The sequence below is a fragment of the Onychomys torridus genome, chromosome 22 (genome assembly GCF_903995425.1).
Source record: "Onychomys torridus chromosome 22, mOncTor1.1, whole genome shotgun sequence".
Lineage (NCBI taxonomy): Eukaryota > Metazoa > Chordata > Mammalia > Rodentia > Cricetidae > Onychomys > Onychomys torridus.
Window position 1 is genome coordinate 4225235 of NC_050464.1, and position 17564 is coordinate 4242798.

A 17564-nucleotide genomic window follows, 5' to 3' on the forward strand; every position below is an offset into this window, starting at 1 on the left:
GTGAGTGAACATCTTCACACCCAAGACTCTTTTGAGGAAGAGATTTATTTGGGAAGCAGGAGTCCAGGAGAGTGGCAGCCTCTACCAGGGTGGGAAAGGACGTCCTACAACTGAACAGGCAAAGGGGTTTATATAAGGTTTCTTAGGGGCAGAGTTTCTCCAAGGAGATTTTCTGTCCAGGGATTGGTTAGTTATTTCTGCTCAGGGATTGGTTAGTTTCATTGGGCAGGGGCAAAGATGGCCCTGATTTCAGAGCCAAACTCTGGGTTTCTTTCACTGGCCTCTCTTAGCTTTTTGGCTGGAATTCTAAGGCCAGGGCATATTTCTTTCATTGGCTCTGATTCTAGGGATAAAGAATGTTTCTTTGGCACTGGTGTCAGAGTCAGGGCATGCTTCTTTGGTTGTGGGTTCCAGGATAAAGTGTTTCTTTCACTAGCTCAGGTCCCAGATCCAGGCTGTATTTCTTTCACTGGTTCTGGTTTCCAGGGTCAGGGTGGGTTTCTTTAGCTGGCCCCTTTTCCCTACACCTAAGCTATTGGCCAAGCATTTATGACTATTATGTCTCTGTGCATTTATTTTGGAGCCAGCCTATACCTGCCTATCTTCCTGTCCTGCTATATTTGCATGCACCCCCCCCCTCTCACACATCTTCAAGTAAGTTATGGTCTAATTAAATATTTTCTCAGGGAGGAGGACAAAGTAGAATAGAGATAATGACAATGTGTGAAAATGCCATAATGAAACCCATTAATTTGTACTTTTTATAACTTTAAAAATAAATACAGGGGGCTGGAGAGATGGCTCAGATGTTAAGAACACTAGCTGCTCTTCCAGAGGTCCTGAGTTCAATTCCCAGCAACCACATGGTGGCTCACACCCATCTGTAATGAGATCTGGTGCCCTCTTCTGGCCTGTGGGGACACATACAGAAAATATGATTCATGTCACCCAGACACCTTGGAGACTGAGGACAACCCTGAAGGTCACTGACCTCCACTTGTTAACAGTAGCATGCCAGCTAAGCCTTTTCATTTTCACAATCCTCTGCAAGCTGGTGTAGTACCTACTTTTCAGGAATGGCTCTGTGCAACATTTATTGGCCTCCTGAAATTCTTTTAGCCCCCTTTGAAGATATCTTAAAATTTGTGAGCCTGAATGTAGCCATTATGAGACCATTAAAAAAATATGATTCTTCTAACAAACTTATTAAAAAATCAGTATTCCCTGAGCAAGCCTTTTTCCTTTTCTTTCAGTCTTTGTCACAGTAGGTGTGTGAAAGCATATTCCTTGCCTTCTCTAACTCTAGCCAGCATCCCATGGGCCTCGTAAGCATGGTGGATGACCCACAATACGAAGTTGCTCATGTAAAAACATCTGCTCACTGTGCATCCCGAGGAGGCATTAGAGCCTGCCCAATTCAGTTAAAGATCTGTGAACTCAAACTGGGAATTTGAGCCTTTACTAACGTTAACTGCCATGTGTAAGCCAATGGTTGATCATTGGATCATTGATGATTGGTTGATCACCAGGGACTCGATCATTTCAGGAAGCAGGAAGTTCCTCTGCCTGCAGGGAGTCATCTGTATCCTGGGAAGTCAAAGTGAAGTATGGTGGAGCAGGACCAGGGACTTCCTGTCTCTCTGAGGATCCCTAGCCCTAGCAAGCCCTAACCCCTTCTGCGTTTGCATTTGTACAAAGTTCCCAGACACTGTGTGTCCAAGCACTTTGAGTCAAAAGGGTTAGATTACAGGCGCCTCCTTGTCTGGTGACTGTTCTTCACCTTTCCCAGAAGCACTGGGCTAAGTCCATCTTTAATTCTTTCTCAAACAGCATATCTAAATTTTGCGATCACAAGCACAAGCCAGGAGAGTACATATTTCATGCAGAAAATGATGATGCTCAGTTCACCAAAATGTTCACGCTAAATATAAGAAGTAAGTTAAATCTCATTTTGTCTCTTTGTATTCCCTATTATTTTTAACCAAGAAGAGCCAAACACAGCTTAGAAGGGATGCTATCAAACTGTTTTTTTAAAGAGAGATTTATTTATTTTTGTGTTTATGAGTGAGTGTTTTGCCTGCATGAGTATCGCTGCCTCACATGCATGCAGTACCCACAAAGGCCAGAAGAAGGAGTCTGATCCCCTGGAACTAAAGTTACAAATGGTTGTGAGCCACCATGTGGGTGCTGGGAACAGAACCCAGGTCCTCTAGAAGAGCAGCAAGTGCTCTTAACCATCTCTCCAGCCCCTGAAACTGCGTTTGTAAGCTACATTCTCCTTGTATGTTGACTTTAGTTACATATGTCCCTTTTTATATTTATTCCCAGAGCTAAGACATGTTCTGTCTCCTATGTGCCTGTCCTCTCTGTTGTGACTTTATTGGCTTGGCACTTTGAAAGGAACACAAAGAAAAGTCTGTAGAGTCACCTGCTGTTTATTTGTTTCAATGGATTTTTATTTGGTCTATGTGAAATTAAGAAAAAGACAATATATTTCATTAGGTTTTGTTTTCTTTTCTTTTTGCAGGTATTTTGAAGCTAGGTGCTGTGTTGTAGTGTGCAGGTAGATGGAGGGTTCTGTACCTCAGCTCCCTCTAGACGGTGAGCCCAAAGAGGTGTTAACCTCCATCAGTCAGGGACCAACCACAGTTTTGAGACATAATAAATGAGGAGCTTCCCCAGGGGCACACCGCCTGGAGTAAATAGGCAGCCTGGGCTGAAGCCAGCTGGGAGCTGTTTCTGCAAAGACTCAGCTTCCATGAGCTTATTACATGTTACTTTCTGCAGAGAAGCCTCAAGTGCTAGCGAAGGCCACAGCCAGCCAGGCATCCTGCTCCTCTGATGGATACCCATTACCCTCTTGGACCTGGAAGAAGTGTTCGGACAAGTCTCTCAAGTAATGAGGAGCTTGACGTCTCTTGAAATGGAAGAGCCAAGCTGGACACGGTGGTGCACGCCCATAATCCCAGCACTCGGGAGGCTGAGGCAGGAGGATCTTAGAGTTTGAGGCTAGCCTAGGATACATAGTGAGGCCCTATTCCAAAAAACAAGAAGGAAGGAAGTGGGGAAGTGGGGAGGGAAAGGGAAAATAAGAGGAAGAAGGAGAATGAGATGGAGGAGGAGGAGGAAGATTCCCGACCTTTTGTCATGAATACAGCTTAAGGAAGAAATGCGTGCCAGACTTTGCTATCACTCCCTATGGCTACAGCTTGTTTCTTTGGGAACCACTGGTAGAAACTCTGACTTCCCATCTTACCATGACCCTGCCCACCTAACTTCCCTTCCCACCATTTTTTTTTTTTTCAGCTGCACCGAGGAAATCCCAGAAGGAGTTTGGAATAAAAAGGCTAACAGAAAAGTGTTTGGACAGTGGGTGTCGAGCAGTACCCTAAATATGAGTCAGGCTGGAAAAGGGTTTCTGGTCAAATGCTGTGCATACAATTCCATGGGCACGTCTTGTGAAACCATCCTTTTAAACTCACCAGGTGTGCAGCTACTTGCTGTTGTGATAAATACACTCTATCCTCAGAAATTCCCAACGTGAAGTCGGGCACGGTGGCTGGCTTTTACTGGCGAATTTTTATAAGACTGCATAGTTCTGAGTGTGAGATCTGTTTTTGAGTCAGGCAGGAATCTCCAGACAGACTGTGCCCCATTTTACTTCTCAGGACCCAGTTCTCCTTAGGTTTTTTTGACTCACAGGTCTGTGGAGTCCTGTGAGCTCCTGGTGTGGTGAATAGTTAACAAAGGCAAGACAGGGTTAGTGATCTGGAAGTTCTGTTCTTTTCAGTGTTGTTGATTCCCTTACTTACTTTTAACCTGCCGTTCCTCATCTTGGGGTTGTTTTTAGAGTTTTCTTAAATTGCACTAGTAATTTAGGGTCACCAGATAATATTGATTAATTCAAACCAGGAGTGGTGGACATAGCCCACCTCACATTCCAGGGACAGAAGCAAGAGGATCCCAAGGTCAGGTCCAGTCTGGGCTACAGAGTGACCTTGTCTCAGAAAAATGCAAAAGAAAGCTCTGGTTGTGGAGCGGTGGCTCAGCAGTTAAGAACACGCACTGCTCTTGCGGAGGACCAGGGTTCAATTCCCAACAGCCCTTTAGCAGCTCACAACCACCAATAACTCCAGCTCCAGGGGATCTGACATCCTCTTCTGTCCTCTGAGGGCACCAGGCATGCACATGGTGCCCAGACACACATGCAGGCAAATACTCATATATGTAACTTCTCTACACTTGTGTGACGAATCTGGGTAACAAATACAGACTTCTTTTTGTCTGCCGGGCTTGGTGGAAGGCCTGAATGACTACCATTCTTATCAGCTAATGGTCCTATTTAAAAAACGGATTCAGGCTGGGCAGCAGTGGCGCACGCCTTTAATCCCAGCACTTGGGAGGCAGAGCTAGGTGGATCTCTCTGTGAGTTCGAGGCCATCCTGGTCTACAGAGTGAGATCCAGGACAGCCACCAAAACTACACAGAGAAACCCTGTCTCAGAAAAAAAAAAATGGTTTCAGAATTGTTTCTTATTTTCTGGAAAGGGAACTTACTGTGCATAGAAACGGTGCTTGGTTTTCTGTGGGGTGCTCAGGATACACAGATGCCCCTAAGGGCTGAGGATGGTGGTTACATGAACAGGATGTGAGAGAGTCTAAATAGAGAGGGGGGCCACTTACAACTACGAACAGGAGTTTTAGCTCACTGCTGGCTTCTGCTTGTCTTGCAGGCCCCTTCCCTTTCATCCAAGACAACATCTCCTTCTACGTGACGATTGGCCTTTGTCTCCCCTTCATTGTCGTCTTAACTGTGCTGATCTGTCACAAGTACAAAAAGGTAAAAGCGCAGTGAAGGCTCCTTCCCGGCTTGGCTCTGCAGCCCTGCGGACTGCCCCTGACTCCCTGTTCATCTCTGAAGCAACTTAGGTACGAAAGCCAGCTGCAGATGGTCCAGGTGACCGGACCCCTGGATAACGAGTACTTCTACATTGACTTCCGGGACTACGAGTATGACCTCAAGTGGGAGTTTCCAAGGGAAAACTTAGAGTTTGGTAAGGACTGAATGTTCAGAGCCTCTGTGGCATTTAATTTTATGTGCATTGGTGTGAAGGTGTCAGATCCCCTGGAACAGGAATTACAGACCGTTGTGAGCTGCCATGTGGGTGCTGGCAATTGAACCCGGTCCTTTGGAAGAGCAGCCAGTGCTCTTAACCACTGAGCCGTCTCTCCAGCCTCACCTTGCAAAATCTTTTAACACATGCTTGCCCCATCTTTGCAGGGAAAGTCCTGGGGTCCGGTGCGTTCGGGAGAGTGATGAATGCGACAGCCTATGGGATCGGTAAAACGGGGGTCTCAGTTCAGGTGGCTGTGAAAATGTTGAAAGGTACAGTACAAAGGGGCGGGGCTATCTCAGCAAACCACTCAGAGGTGGGGTGCGGCCGCTTGCTCTCCCTCTGTTCTTGCCCGTTATTCTGATGGTTCCCGTTTGCCAAGCGCTAAGGTTAATGCGGAGCGAGCAGCAGGTAGGGTCATGAGTAAAGAGAACAAGCCGTGAAGGCAAACCTCACTTCCCCTTCTCTCTTTGCGCAGTCCTATTGGCTGCTGTGTTACGGTTTGACACAGATTCTGGGGAGGAGAACAAACCAGGGACTTCTCACTTCCCTCTCTGCTCCGTCTACTCCCATCTGGCATCCACCCTCAGACAAGGGCATCCTCACCTGATTTTTAACCCAGTGCTAAGGACTGAATCCAGAGCTTTCTGCCTGCTAGGCAAGCCCTCTACCTCAGAGATGCATCCCCAGTCCTTCATTCTGTAAGGTCCTGCCTCGCCATACAGCCTAGGCTGGCCTTGAACTCACAGCTCTAGCTTTTATTTCAGGAATGCTGGGATTACCGCTGTCTGACCTCATTCCTGGCCAGCCCACTCTCTTGCTAAGGTGATCTCTATAAGAGTAAAGGGAGCTTCCCCCCACACACCCCACAGTCGCTGAGGTACACAGCATAGGAAAAACAGCACACAGAAAATTGTGCAACAGAAATCTTACACAGTCTGAGCCTCCAACGCCAGGTCACTGAGCCTCTATTTATCCTGAGTTATAGAAAGGAACAGAAGCTTGTATTGTTGGAGGAGTGGAAGGTGTGTGAGTGTGTGTGTGAGTGTGTGTGTGAGTGTGTGTGTGTGTGTGTGTGTGTGTGTGTGTGTGTGTGTGTTCTGTCTGTCTTATCATATAATAAAGTCTCTTAGGTGACTTTTGTAGTCTTTCTGGGTAGGGTGTTCTGGGTGTAGAGACTTTTAGTCTCATCTTTACAAGATTTCATGGCGATTGCATACATTTCTCCTGGGAAGAGAATTTCTCGAAGCACATAAAGGAACTTCAGAAGGTTCATCTTTGTGCTTTGAGCTGAAAGAAGGTTAAGAGATGGGAGTTGGGTGAGGGTGGCATGAAAGGGTAGGAGACCTCAAGGCTGCTGCTTTAGTCAAAGCTACCATGCTCTGTTTGAGGCTTGGGGTACTGTTTTCAGAGATTCAGCACCCCCGGCAGCTAAACCTGTGATCAGTTCAGTCTTCGTGTTCCTAGAGTCACAGCATGTGAGATGCTGCTGCATGTCCTTCCGTCTCCAAACATGTCACTGCTTGTCTTCCGCACCCTGGGCTTCCTCTACATCCCTGCCTGAGTCTCAGCCCTTTGCCAGAGCTTCTTCCGTTTGGTTGTTTTGTTGTTCCCACTTAATGCGAAACCACTATATATATACACATATATATGTATACACACACATACACACACACATACACACACACATACACACATACATACATACATACATACACATACATACATACATACACATACATACACACACATACATACATACATACACATACATACACATACATACACATACATACACACATACACATACATACATACACATACATACACACATACATACATACATACACATACATACATACATACACACACATACATACATACATATACATACACACATATCTATATCTATCTATCTATCTATCTCTATATATATATCTTGGTTTAGGATACATACATTTTCTATAGCTCAAGTTCAGGACAAGAAAAGGAATGGATTCCCTCTTGTACTTCAAGGTACAAAACCCTGAAGCAATATCAGAACATTATCACTTGTTAAATCTGGGTGACAAATACATAGCTTTCTCTTACATAGTTTTTCTTCATGAGCATATCTTAGGTCCACAAAATAAAGGGTGGCATTTCCATACATATATCTAAAACCTACTCTGGTCCTGTTCACCACTTCCCATCACCCTCTCTTATCAGTCTCTTCCTCCGATTGGTCCATTTCCTCTTCCCAAAAGGCTCCCTTCTACTTCCGTGCCTTTTCCCTTTTTATCTAGATTCTACATGTGAGAGATGACACTCGGTCTTCGTCTTTCTGAGCTTGGCTTTTTTACTTAACATGATAGTCTCCAGTTCCATCCATCTTCTTCCAGATGGTATAATCCTGTTCTTCACAGCTGTTCCTATGAGCCGCATTTCCATTGTCCGTTCACCTGCTGCAGGTTCCTAGGCTGGTTACATAGCATGGCTATTGTAACAGGGATGCAATCCGCTGCCTGTGCAGAATCCCTCTTCTCTCCACTCACCCCACACACTCACCGCGGGCCACCCTTGGGAACACAGCTTCATCTGCTGTATCAAGTGCTCTCATAACCATGTCCCTTCTAAGCCTTGGCTTCATGTGCCCAGATACTCGTATCTCAGTGTTACATATCCATGTATCTCAGTATCTCGTATCCATGCCGAAGTCCCCCAACCCTGGACCCCATCTCTACTCCAACCTAGTGATTACCGTGTCATTTCAGTGAGACTGCTTTCCACACAATGACAGCAATGAGGAAGCAGGTACTCCTTCGTCCCTGGTGCTCTTCCAACCTTCCCCAACGGTTTCCTGCCTCCGTGGTGATCCAGTTCTGTCTGTCCTGGCCACCAATGGTAGCTTCCAAAGCAGGCACCCTGCATCTTCTGCTGGGGACTGTGTGCTGAGGTGCTGCGTGGCCGTGATGTAGAACAGATCACATCATCTTCCTGCATGGCGTTACCCTAGACTTTCTTTCCTTCTTTTTCTTTTTTTCTTTCTTTCATTTGTTTTTTGAGACAAGGTTTCTTGGAGTAGCCCTGGCTGTCCTGGAACTTACTCTGTATCTCAGGCTGTCCCCAAACTCAGAGATCCACCTGCCTCTGCCTCCTGAGTGTTAGCATTAAAGGTGTGCGCCATTACTGCCCTGCTGCCCAGTGGCTTTCTATTGCTTTGAAAATGGTGCCCACAACCTTGAGCATTTCAGCCCCAGCTCAGCCTTTCCATCTCTCCTTCTCAGCACGCCTCCTTTCGGTTCCACACAGTGCCATGCTTCTTCCCCACCCACGACCTTCGCACAGGTGACCTCTTCCACCTGCTCTTCCTCTTTCGCTTTAGGAATCTGCTCGTCTTTCAGACGTCAGCTTAGAGATCACTTCCTTAGGGAAGGCTCCTCTCACGCCACGGACAAGACCAGGTCCCTGGAGGTTATGGGTGTAGCTATGCAGTAGAACACGTACTCGGCGTGCCTGAAGCCCTGAGTTTAATGCTGCCATAAAAAAAAAAAAAAGATAGGCTGGAGAGATGGCTCAGAAGTTGAGAGCCCTGACTGCTCTTCCAAAGGTCCTGAGTTCAATTCCCAGCAACCACATGGTGGCTCACAACCATCTGTAATGAGATCTGGCACCCTCTTCTGTGTACATAATAAATAAATCCTAAAAAAAAAAAAAAAAGGAATCACGTTTTGTGCAGCAAGTCACAGAGCACTGTACAGACCTCTTTCGGAAGTCCAGACTCCAGCACAGCTGTGTTTCTTTAGCTTCTCCAGCTCACTTCTCCCCTGCTGTATCAGCCCAAAGGCTCCTGAAAGTGGCAGATAGTGTTTCCTGCGCTGTTCCATCCTAACACTTGGTGTTCTGCTGCTCCAACCTGCAGTGTGGTCTTTTATGCCCAGCCCCACTGTGGAAGACTCGCTTGGCTTCCCCCAGGGTCCAGTGGACCCCTCTCCCTGCCTCTTCAGGCTGTTCAGCGTCCCCCTGGTGGGACTCCACAGCACTTACTGTATGTCCTTTATCTTATGTGGCCATCCCCCAGTTTCTTTAGGAAGTTGGTTCCACTGTCCCCTTTGCAGATACCAGAATCCCAGATGATCAGGTCCCTTCTGTAAAATGGCAGTGTTAGCATAGAACCAAGAGTACATGGAGCCTGGAGCAGAGATTCCAAAGAAAGATGCTACCCTTGTCCCTGGGGCTTCAAAGCCCACTGAGGCAGGGGTGCCCCCAGCAGCTACACTTCTCAGCGACAGGCTTGTGCTCACTTCCTGGCCAAGAAGTCCACTTGTTGTGAGTACAGTTCACTACACTGTTTGGGTCTGTCCCCTGGAGAGACTGCATTCGCTAAAAAGTACATGCATTGTCTTTTCTAACTTCCCATCAGACATACTTACAAATGGAAGTTTCTAGACCTGAGGACCAGCTACATGTTAGAGACAACTATTCTTGCTGAAGCTTCTCCTGGCCTTGCTGTCAGCCGGGTAACCCCCTGGCAGCTTCTTCCACTAGGAAAATCATGTTATCTGCCTGGTTTGAGATCTGGGGTGGGATGGAGTGTTATTTTTGTTGGTCGGGGGAAAATCTAGTAGAAATCTATATTCTTGCTGGACATGGCAGTGCATACTTTGACCCCAGGAAGCAGAAGTAAGCAAGTCTCAGTAGATTAGGCTTTGAGACCAACCCAATCCACATGGTGAGTTTGAGGCCAGCCAGGGCTAATACTGAGACCCTGTTTCAAGGGAGGTCTAAGAAAAGGATATATTCATATAGTCAACATTTCTAACTCCTGCCTTTGAATTCTGTCTTAAAACACAGGGCATTATTATCGAAAGTCATGTATTATTTCTGGGTCAGTTTTTCTCTTACAGTTTTATGTAAGTTGGGATCTGAACTGGGGACATTTTTGATTTATAAAACAACACACAGGTACTGGAGGTCAACATTGTCTCTGCTCCCCCATTAACAGAAAAAGCAGACAGCTGTGAGAAAGAGGCACTCATGTCCGAGCTCAAAATGATGACCCAGCTGGGGCACCATGACAACATTGTGAATCTGCTCGGGGCATGCACGCTGTCAGGTAATGTCTGCAGATAGAACACCTGTCCTTCCTTCCTTCCTTCCTTCCTTCCTTCCTTCCTTCCTTCCTTCCTTCCTTCCTTCCTTCCTTCCTCCTCCTCCCTCCTTCCCTCCCTCCCTCCCTTCCTTCCTTCAACAGGGTTTCTCTGTGTAACTGCCCTGGCTGGCCTAGAACTAGCCCTATAGACCAGGCTAGCCTCCAACTTGGAGATCCACCTGTTGGGATTAAAGGTGTGCCCACCACTGCCCAGCCTTTGCTCCCATTTTCGCTCTTTCCTCAGCCCCAGTTCAAGTGGAATTAGACGTTGGCCAGTCTGTAGCGTGCATGGCCCTCTCTTTCACCTACTCTATCTATCACAGAACTCTAACCTGAAAGACAGCCTCCACCCTACACATCATGTGGTGGTATTTGAGCTGTGAGGACAGCCCACATGCAGCAGTGAAATTAGTTTCAGAGCTCACCACACACACCCGTTGGAGATGGTGAGGACACATGTTCAGAGCTCAAGAGAAAGGCCAAAAGACCTAGATGTTTGAATTGAATGAGACTGAATGTAAAATTCAAGACACAGCACATGGGGATAGAGAGGTTAAGAGCATTGGCTGCTCCTCCAGAGGACCTGAGTTCAATTCCCAGCAACCACATGGTGTCTGTAATGAGATCTGGTGCCCTCTTCTGGCCTGCAGGCATACATGCAGGCAGAACACTCCATACATAATTAATAAATAAAGTTTTTTAAAAAAAGATACAGCTCATAAAAAGTAATTTCTGGGCCCAGGGAAGTTTTGTTTTGTTTTTTGTTTTTTGGTTTTTTGTTTGTTTGTTTGGGTTTTTTTTGTTTGTTTTTTGTTTTTCAAGACAGGGTTTCTCTGTGTAGTTTTGCACCTTTCCTGTATCTTCTCTCTCTGTAGACCAGGCTGGCTTTGAACTCACAGAGATCCAGCTGGCTCTGCCTCCCGAGTGCTGGGATTACAGGCGTGCGCCACCACCACCTGGCTAGCCCATGCCTTAAATCCCAGCACTCAGGAGGCTGAAGCAGGTGATTCTCTGCGAGTCCCAGGCCAGCCTGGTCTACAGAGTGAGTTCTAGGTCAGCCAGGGGTACACAGAGTAACCCTGTCTTGAAAACAAAACAAACAAAGAAGTACTTTCCAAAAGGGGAGTGCTGAAGTCATAGGCGCTGATGTGCTACACTGGCTTCTGAAAGAACAACCTGTGACTTTAATTAACTGTAACTAAAATTGTAACCATTGCAGGGCCAGTGTACTTGATTTTTGAGTACTGTTGCTATGGTGACCTCCTCAACTATCTGAGAAGTAAAAGAGAAAAGTTTCACAGGACATGGACAGAGATCTTTAAGGAACATAATTTCAGTTTTTACCCCACTTTCCAGTCACATTCAAATTCCAGGTAAGAGACATGTGGGGTTTTATGATTGCACTCAGGGACAGACATTTAAGCAAGTGCTGGCAGATGCTGTGACCTCAGGCCATCATCTGTCTGTGCTGTGGACTTCAGTCCCATGATCTCTTGTTTTACTTAGTAAAGTTTCAGTTACCTACCGGAAACCTCACTCCAAAAATACGACATAGAAAAGTCTAGAAAAAAAAAAAAACCAATCCTTAAGTTTTAAGTAACTTTACAAACAATTATTATCAACGTTGTACTCTATTCTTATCACTGGTTATTACTGCTCATCTGTTACTATGCCTGACTTATTTGTTTCTTTGTATTTTATATATTATCTCGGTGGGGGCAGGGCTTGTAGTACTAGGGGTCAAACTCAGGGCACAATGCATGCTCAACATATCCTCCACCACCGAGCTTCATCCCAGCCAGCCGTGCACACTCTGAACAGAGAAACTACCCTAACACAGATGTGGGTGACCAGTAATTAGCTCCTTTGCCTCATTTTGGTCGCTGGGGTGTTAAGTAACCTGGCAGTTTATTTGGAATAGCCATGTACGGGAAGCTTTAAGCCATTTTCCAACAGTAGTTATAGCTTGGGATGGACTCAGATGTTGTGAAATACTGAGTTGTGGCCCGTTTGGTGCAGACATCTGTCTGATGTGCTTGGAAGGAGGTTCTGTGTGGCTCTTTGTTGACTCCACCGAGGAAGGAAGCATACTTTACAGAAGCCGGCTTAAAAAGAGGGTGCTGAGCTGGGGTGCACCTCCGTATCCCAGCAAGCACATGCCAAGCACGCACCAGGCCCTGGCTACATCCGCAGCACAGCAGAAAACCAAAGATCAAACATGTTCATGTCAAAAGATAGCAAAGCACTTCGATAAGCTCTGAATTGTATGAACTTAGGGAAAATGGTTTAGCACCAGCCGGAACCTGCTCCTTCCTTTTGTCAGCTTCAGGATGTAGCAAATCGTTTACCGCCCCGATTTCTGTTTTAAGTACCCAGTTTACAGTGCAACAGTGACTGAATGACCTCTCTTATCCAGGCTGGGCCTGTGAACCCCAGCACACAGATGCTCTTAATGTACACAGGGTACATTGACAAGCCAGCAGTATGCTTTCCGTTTAAAAGCTCATTTGTAACTGGAATCCATTCCCCTGATGAATTGTGCTTCTTCTAATAAAATGCCTGCTCAGAAGAACAATGTAAATAACGAAGAAACAAATTTATTTTTAATAGTATGCCTGGTTCACGAGAAGTTCAGATACACCCAGCCTTGGATGTCTCAGGGTTCAACGGGAATTCACTTCATTCTGAAGGTAATAGTTTCTTGTCATTGGTAGCACTTTGAAATGAATCTAAGACTTCCACACAGCTTTTTAAAAGCCTTTTAAAAATTACACTTTGTGTGTGTGTGTGTGTGTGTGCGTGTGTGTGCGCGCACACGCGCGCGCGTGCGCATGTGCACTGAGATGGAGCTTCCACCTGAACACTTGGATCATCTTTATTTTTTTAATTAATTTATTTTATGTATATGAGTGCTCTGTCTGCATGTATGTCTTTATGCCAGAAGAGGGCACCAAATCCCATGACAGATGGTTGTGAGCCACCATGTGGTTGCTGGGAATTGAACTCAGGACCTCTGGAAGAGCAGTCAGTGCTCCTAACCACTGAGCCATTTCTCCAGCCCCCCTTGGGGTCATCTCTTGTGTAAGGATTGAAGCAGAGGCAATTCCATCCTCATGCCCAGGAACCTGGCCTTCTGGGGAGGGCTGGCAGTTCCTTTTGATTTCCAAATGTCAACTAATCCTTCCTCTCTGTATAAGGGCTTTTTTGTTTGGTTGGTTTTTTTGTTTTGTTTTGTTTTGTTTTTTCTGAGACGGGGTGTCTCTGTGTAGCTTTGTGCGTCTCCTGGAACTGCTTTGGAGACCAGACTGGCCTTAAACTCACAGAGATCCACCTGCCTCTGCCTCCTGAGTGCTGGGATTAAAGGTGTGTGCCACCACTGCCTGGCTGTAGAATGGACCTTTTGTGTGGGTGACGCCATAGGATTTGGTCTCTTGAGCCGAGTGCAGGAGGGCGGATCAAGCTAAAGGCCTCTTAGAAACGTCTGCACACCTCCACACCTCCTGTAACCTTAGCTACTTCCCCAAGATGACTGAGACGGCAGGCCTAGTGTTGGGGAGAAGTGAAGAGTGGGTCTGTTTTACAGATGAGATTGCATATGAAAACCAGAAGAGGCTGGAAGAAGAAGAAGATTTGAATGTGCTCACCTTTGAAGACCTTCTTTGCTTTGCGTATCAAGTGGCCAAAGGCATGGAATTCCTGGAGTTCAAGTCGGTAAGCACCTTTGAAAGAGAAAACTAACAGGAAGTATAAGAAAAGAACTAAAGAGAAGGGTGTGTGTGCATGTGCAGCCGTGGAAAAGAAATGTGTTCGCATTTGCTTCTTGTTCATTTTAACATCTCTCCCTTAAGCCGGGCGGTGGTGCAAGCCTTTAATCCCAGCACTCGGGAGACAGAGGCAGGTGGATCTCTGTGAGTTCCAGGGCAGCCTGGTCTACAAAGCGAGTTCCAGGACAGGCACCAAAACTACACAGAGAGACCCTGTCTCCAAAAAACAAAAAACAAAACTGTGTGCTTTTTACCCTGAGCATCTCCTGAACCCCACATACACTATCTTTAATTACAATGGACTTGGGCCAGAAAATAATGTCAACAATCAAGCTTTAAAAGAAAATGGGGGACCTATAGGTCCCCGGCCCCCGTTTTGGATAACTGTTGCCTTGCTTGCCACCCTGTCTCAAAACCACCACTACCACCACCACCACCCAAAAAGGAAAGAAATATCCCTCCTTTAATGTCTGACCTCTTGCCCTTGACCATGTCTACAATGTAGTCTCTGCAGCACAAGGGCCCAGGGCCCCTTGGTAAAGCCAAAATCCTGTGGAATGTCTAGGAAGTTCACAGGAAGTCCCTGAAAAGCCCCACTGAAAGAAGCATGGTGTTGCCATCCCCACTGACACAGGAGTTCAGGATGTGCCCTGCACAGAGTGGGGCATGGATGGAGGCCCAACGTTGGCTAGTTCTGCCTCCCAGCCAGCTAACAACCTGACGGTGTGTAGCCTAGGTTAACCTCAGCACTGCAGAACGTTTCTCTTCACAGTTGTTAGTCCCCTGTTCACAAGAACCGCACCTTGATCTCCCAGTGTTACTTCATGCTGCTGCTTCTCCCCTGCTGGCCCTGCCTTTGCTCACTGTAAGTCATCAAAGCCATTCTCCAGGCGTCTCTTGCATCATTGGCTCCCTGGTAGCAGCAAAGGGGGTTTCTCTGTCTCACCAAAGCCTCAGATCTTTATGTCTGCTGAAGTAAAGTAAACAAGGTAGCAGGTGAAAAAGCATACAGAGTTTTTACCTGTGTGTGTGCTACACAAAATACGGGAAAGTGGGGCTGGGGATTTAGCTCAGTGGTAGAGCGCTTGCCTAGCAAGCGCAAGGCCCAGGGTTTGATCCTCAGTTCCAAAAAAAGAAAAAAACAAAAACAAACAAACAAACAAACAAAAAACAACAACAAAATATCGGAAAGCAAAGAAGGGCAAGGTTGTTGTATCTCAGAGTTTCTCCATAGTGATAGATGTGTGTATTTCAGAGGGATAGTATATTAATTAGGGTTCTCTAAAGGAACAGAACAGAGGTCCAGCAGTGGCCGTCTCCCAGTGGAAAGGACAAGAGTCTGGTAGTTTTCAGTGCACAAGACTAGACATCTCAGCAGTCCCAGTCTGGTATAGGAGTCCCATGGTGTTAGTACCCATGCTATCTTCAATGTGTGTTGGATCCCAAAGAAATCAATTCTAGTGAAGGAACACCTCAGCGGCAGGACAGATGAACCTGTCAGCAAGAGTGAGGGCAAGCAGGCGAAAAGCAAAAGCTTCCTTCTTCAAATCCTTTATGTGGGGCTGCCACCAGAGGGTGTGGCCTAGATGTTAGGCGGGTCTTCTGACCTCAAATAATCCAATCAAAAAGGTCTCTCACCGACTGGACAGCTGCCTGGGTGTTAGTTGATTCCAGATGTGGTCAAGTTGAGAACCACCATTGAGCCATCTCAGGTAGTAAATGATTTTATGGAAAGAAACAATCTGAAGACGAAACGGTGGGCTGAAGGTGTAGCTTGCTGGTCGAGCACTTGTATAGAATGGCAGAGACACTGAGTTCAACCCTCAGCACTGCAGAAAAGGAGAAAATGACGAAGGACAGATGGTGGTCTGGCACAAAGGCCCTCTGGTCTTTGGGTGTGGTGTTTGATTTCCAGTCTTCTCTGTGGGGTGAACTTGATTCTTCTGGCTAATGGTATTTCAATAAGAATTTGAAGCCATTTGTTCGCCACTGGCAGATCAGCCTTCAGGAACAGAATGAGCTGCAGAGAAACCCCTTCTTATTCCCTGCGCCCCCCTCCCCCTGCACCTGATCCCAGACGCCATCCCAGATGCCTAAATTCAGATAAGCAGCATTCTGGGGCTCTGGATTTGGGAGTGATGCTCCCTGGACCCCTGCCATTCCTTTCTCTTTCAACACCCCCGCCCACTTTCTTCTTTAGATTCTTATTCTCTACCCTCCTTGTCCTCTGTTCCCCTTTCTCTCTGTTTCTGACTTTGGAAAGATGATCTCAATTCTATTTTCTTCCATGAAAAACTCACTGCCTCAGCAGGATTCCCCCTCAGCAAGGTTTCTCACCTTACATACCTGACGGGTGTGCTCCTCCTTCACTGCTGTTGGCATTCTCCTTTCCTGGGGCTCCCCGCCCACTTTGTGGGGTTCACCTCCACATGGACAGTAGTGCTCTATAACGATGTGGAGCCATCTGCCTTGGCCACCTGTTCCAGTTTGCTAGCTGTAAAGGAAACACAGTCCTCTCCTTCCATGATCCCACTTGAGACTTTCGACTTGAAGATGGTGTCAGAACCATGTGTTCAATGGGACCAGTACTTGGAATTTTGGATTTATGCTTTCCAGGGCCTAGTGTGTGCAGTCCACTGCCCTCTCATGATGCTGGGCTGTGGCAGAGACTGTAGCCAGCCCTGGTGACCATGAAGGGAATCGGTAGTGCCCCATGCTGCTGAGCCACATGGCCAGGGGTACATTTTTCACCTGTTCTCTACTTTCAGTGGGCCTGGGAAAGGGGCAACCCAAAAGTAGATCGAAGAGAATCTGTATTTGTCAGGGCACCGGCTTCCTGTCTTTTTAGGCATGTTCTTTTTTTTTTCTTTTCTTTTTTTTGGTTTTTCGAGACAGGGTTTCTCTGTGTAGTTTTGCACCTTTCCTGGAACTCACTCTGTAGCCCAGACTGGCCTCGAACTCACAGAGATCCACCTGCCTCTGCCTCCCGAGTGCTGGGATTAAAGGCGTGCGCCACCGCCACCCGGCCCTAGGCCTGTTCTTACCTGATCCTTTGAAGAATGTCCAATTTTGAGACCCGTTTGTCTTCACTGCAGGACTGCCCAGCATTGTGTTCTTCTTGCTCCTTGACTCCATCATACATTGGTGTGGCTCTATGCTGACACTGTGTTGGAGCAGAGTCACGGTGAGGAGGTGACTTCTGGTCCCACAGAATTTATGTTGAGAGAGGAAAGACAAGCAGACACACAAGTCAGATCAGTGTCCTGTGATAAATTTTGTCACTGAGCTAACGCAGAACACGAATAACAGATCTCCAGTGAGGGACAGGGAAGAAAAGGCTTCAGGTGAGGGCTCATGCAGCAGCTGGGGCAGGTTTTAACAAAGTAAAGCAGCAGGGCACAGGGGATGTTCAGGGAGTGTGGGTCTGGAGGGAGCAATAAAAGTGATAAAGGCAATCACTTAGATCTGCAGAAGGTCATGGGACAGCGCAGGGAAGGAGATGGCCGCATGCCCACCTGAAGTACAGAAGTCTGCGGAGATAACTGAATCTTGAGTG

The 17564-nt window shown here is 46.7% G+C and overlaps 1 protein-coding gene across 4 annotated transcripts in view; it reads left to right on the top strand.

The window, feature by feature from the left end:
• The window catches only part of Flt3 (fms related receptor tyrosine kinase 3), an 82856-nt gene that overhangs the window by 56023 nt on the left and 9269 nt on the right, over positions 1-17564 (top strand). For 3 of the 4 annotated variants that reach the window (XM_036171802.1, XM_036171804.1, XM_036171805.1), the window contains 10 exons: positions 1831-1934; positions 2788-2896; positions 3307-3485; positions 4733-4839; positions 4921-5053; positions 5281-5385; positions 10098-10208; positions 11464-11617; positions 12855-12934; positions 13828-13955. In XM_036171802.1, the coding sequence (XP_036027695.1) occupies positions 1831-1934; positions 2788-2896; positions 3307-3485; positions 4733-4839; positions 4921-5053; positions 5281-5385; positions 10098-10208; positions 11464-11617; positions 12855-12934; positions 13828-13955 (1210 nt within the window). The remainder of the gene's footprint in view (positions 1-1830; positions 1935-2787; positions 2897-3306; positions 3486-4732; positions 4840-4920; positions 5054-5280; positions 5386-10097; positions 10209-11463; positions 11618-12854; positions 12935-13827; positions 13956-17564) is intronic. The other variant, XM_036171803.1, reaches the window with a different exon arrangement.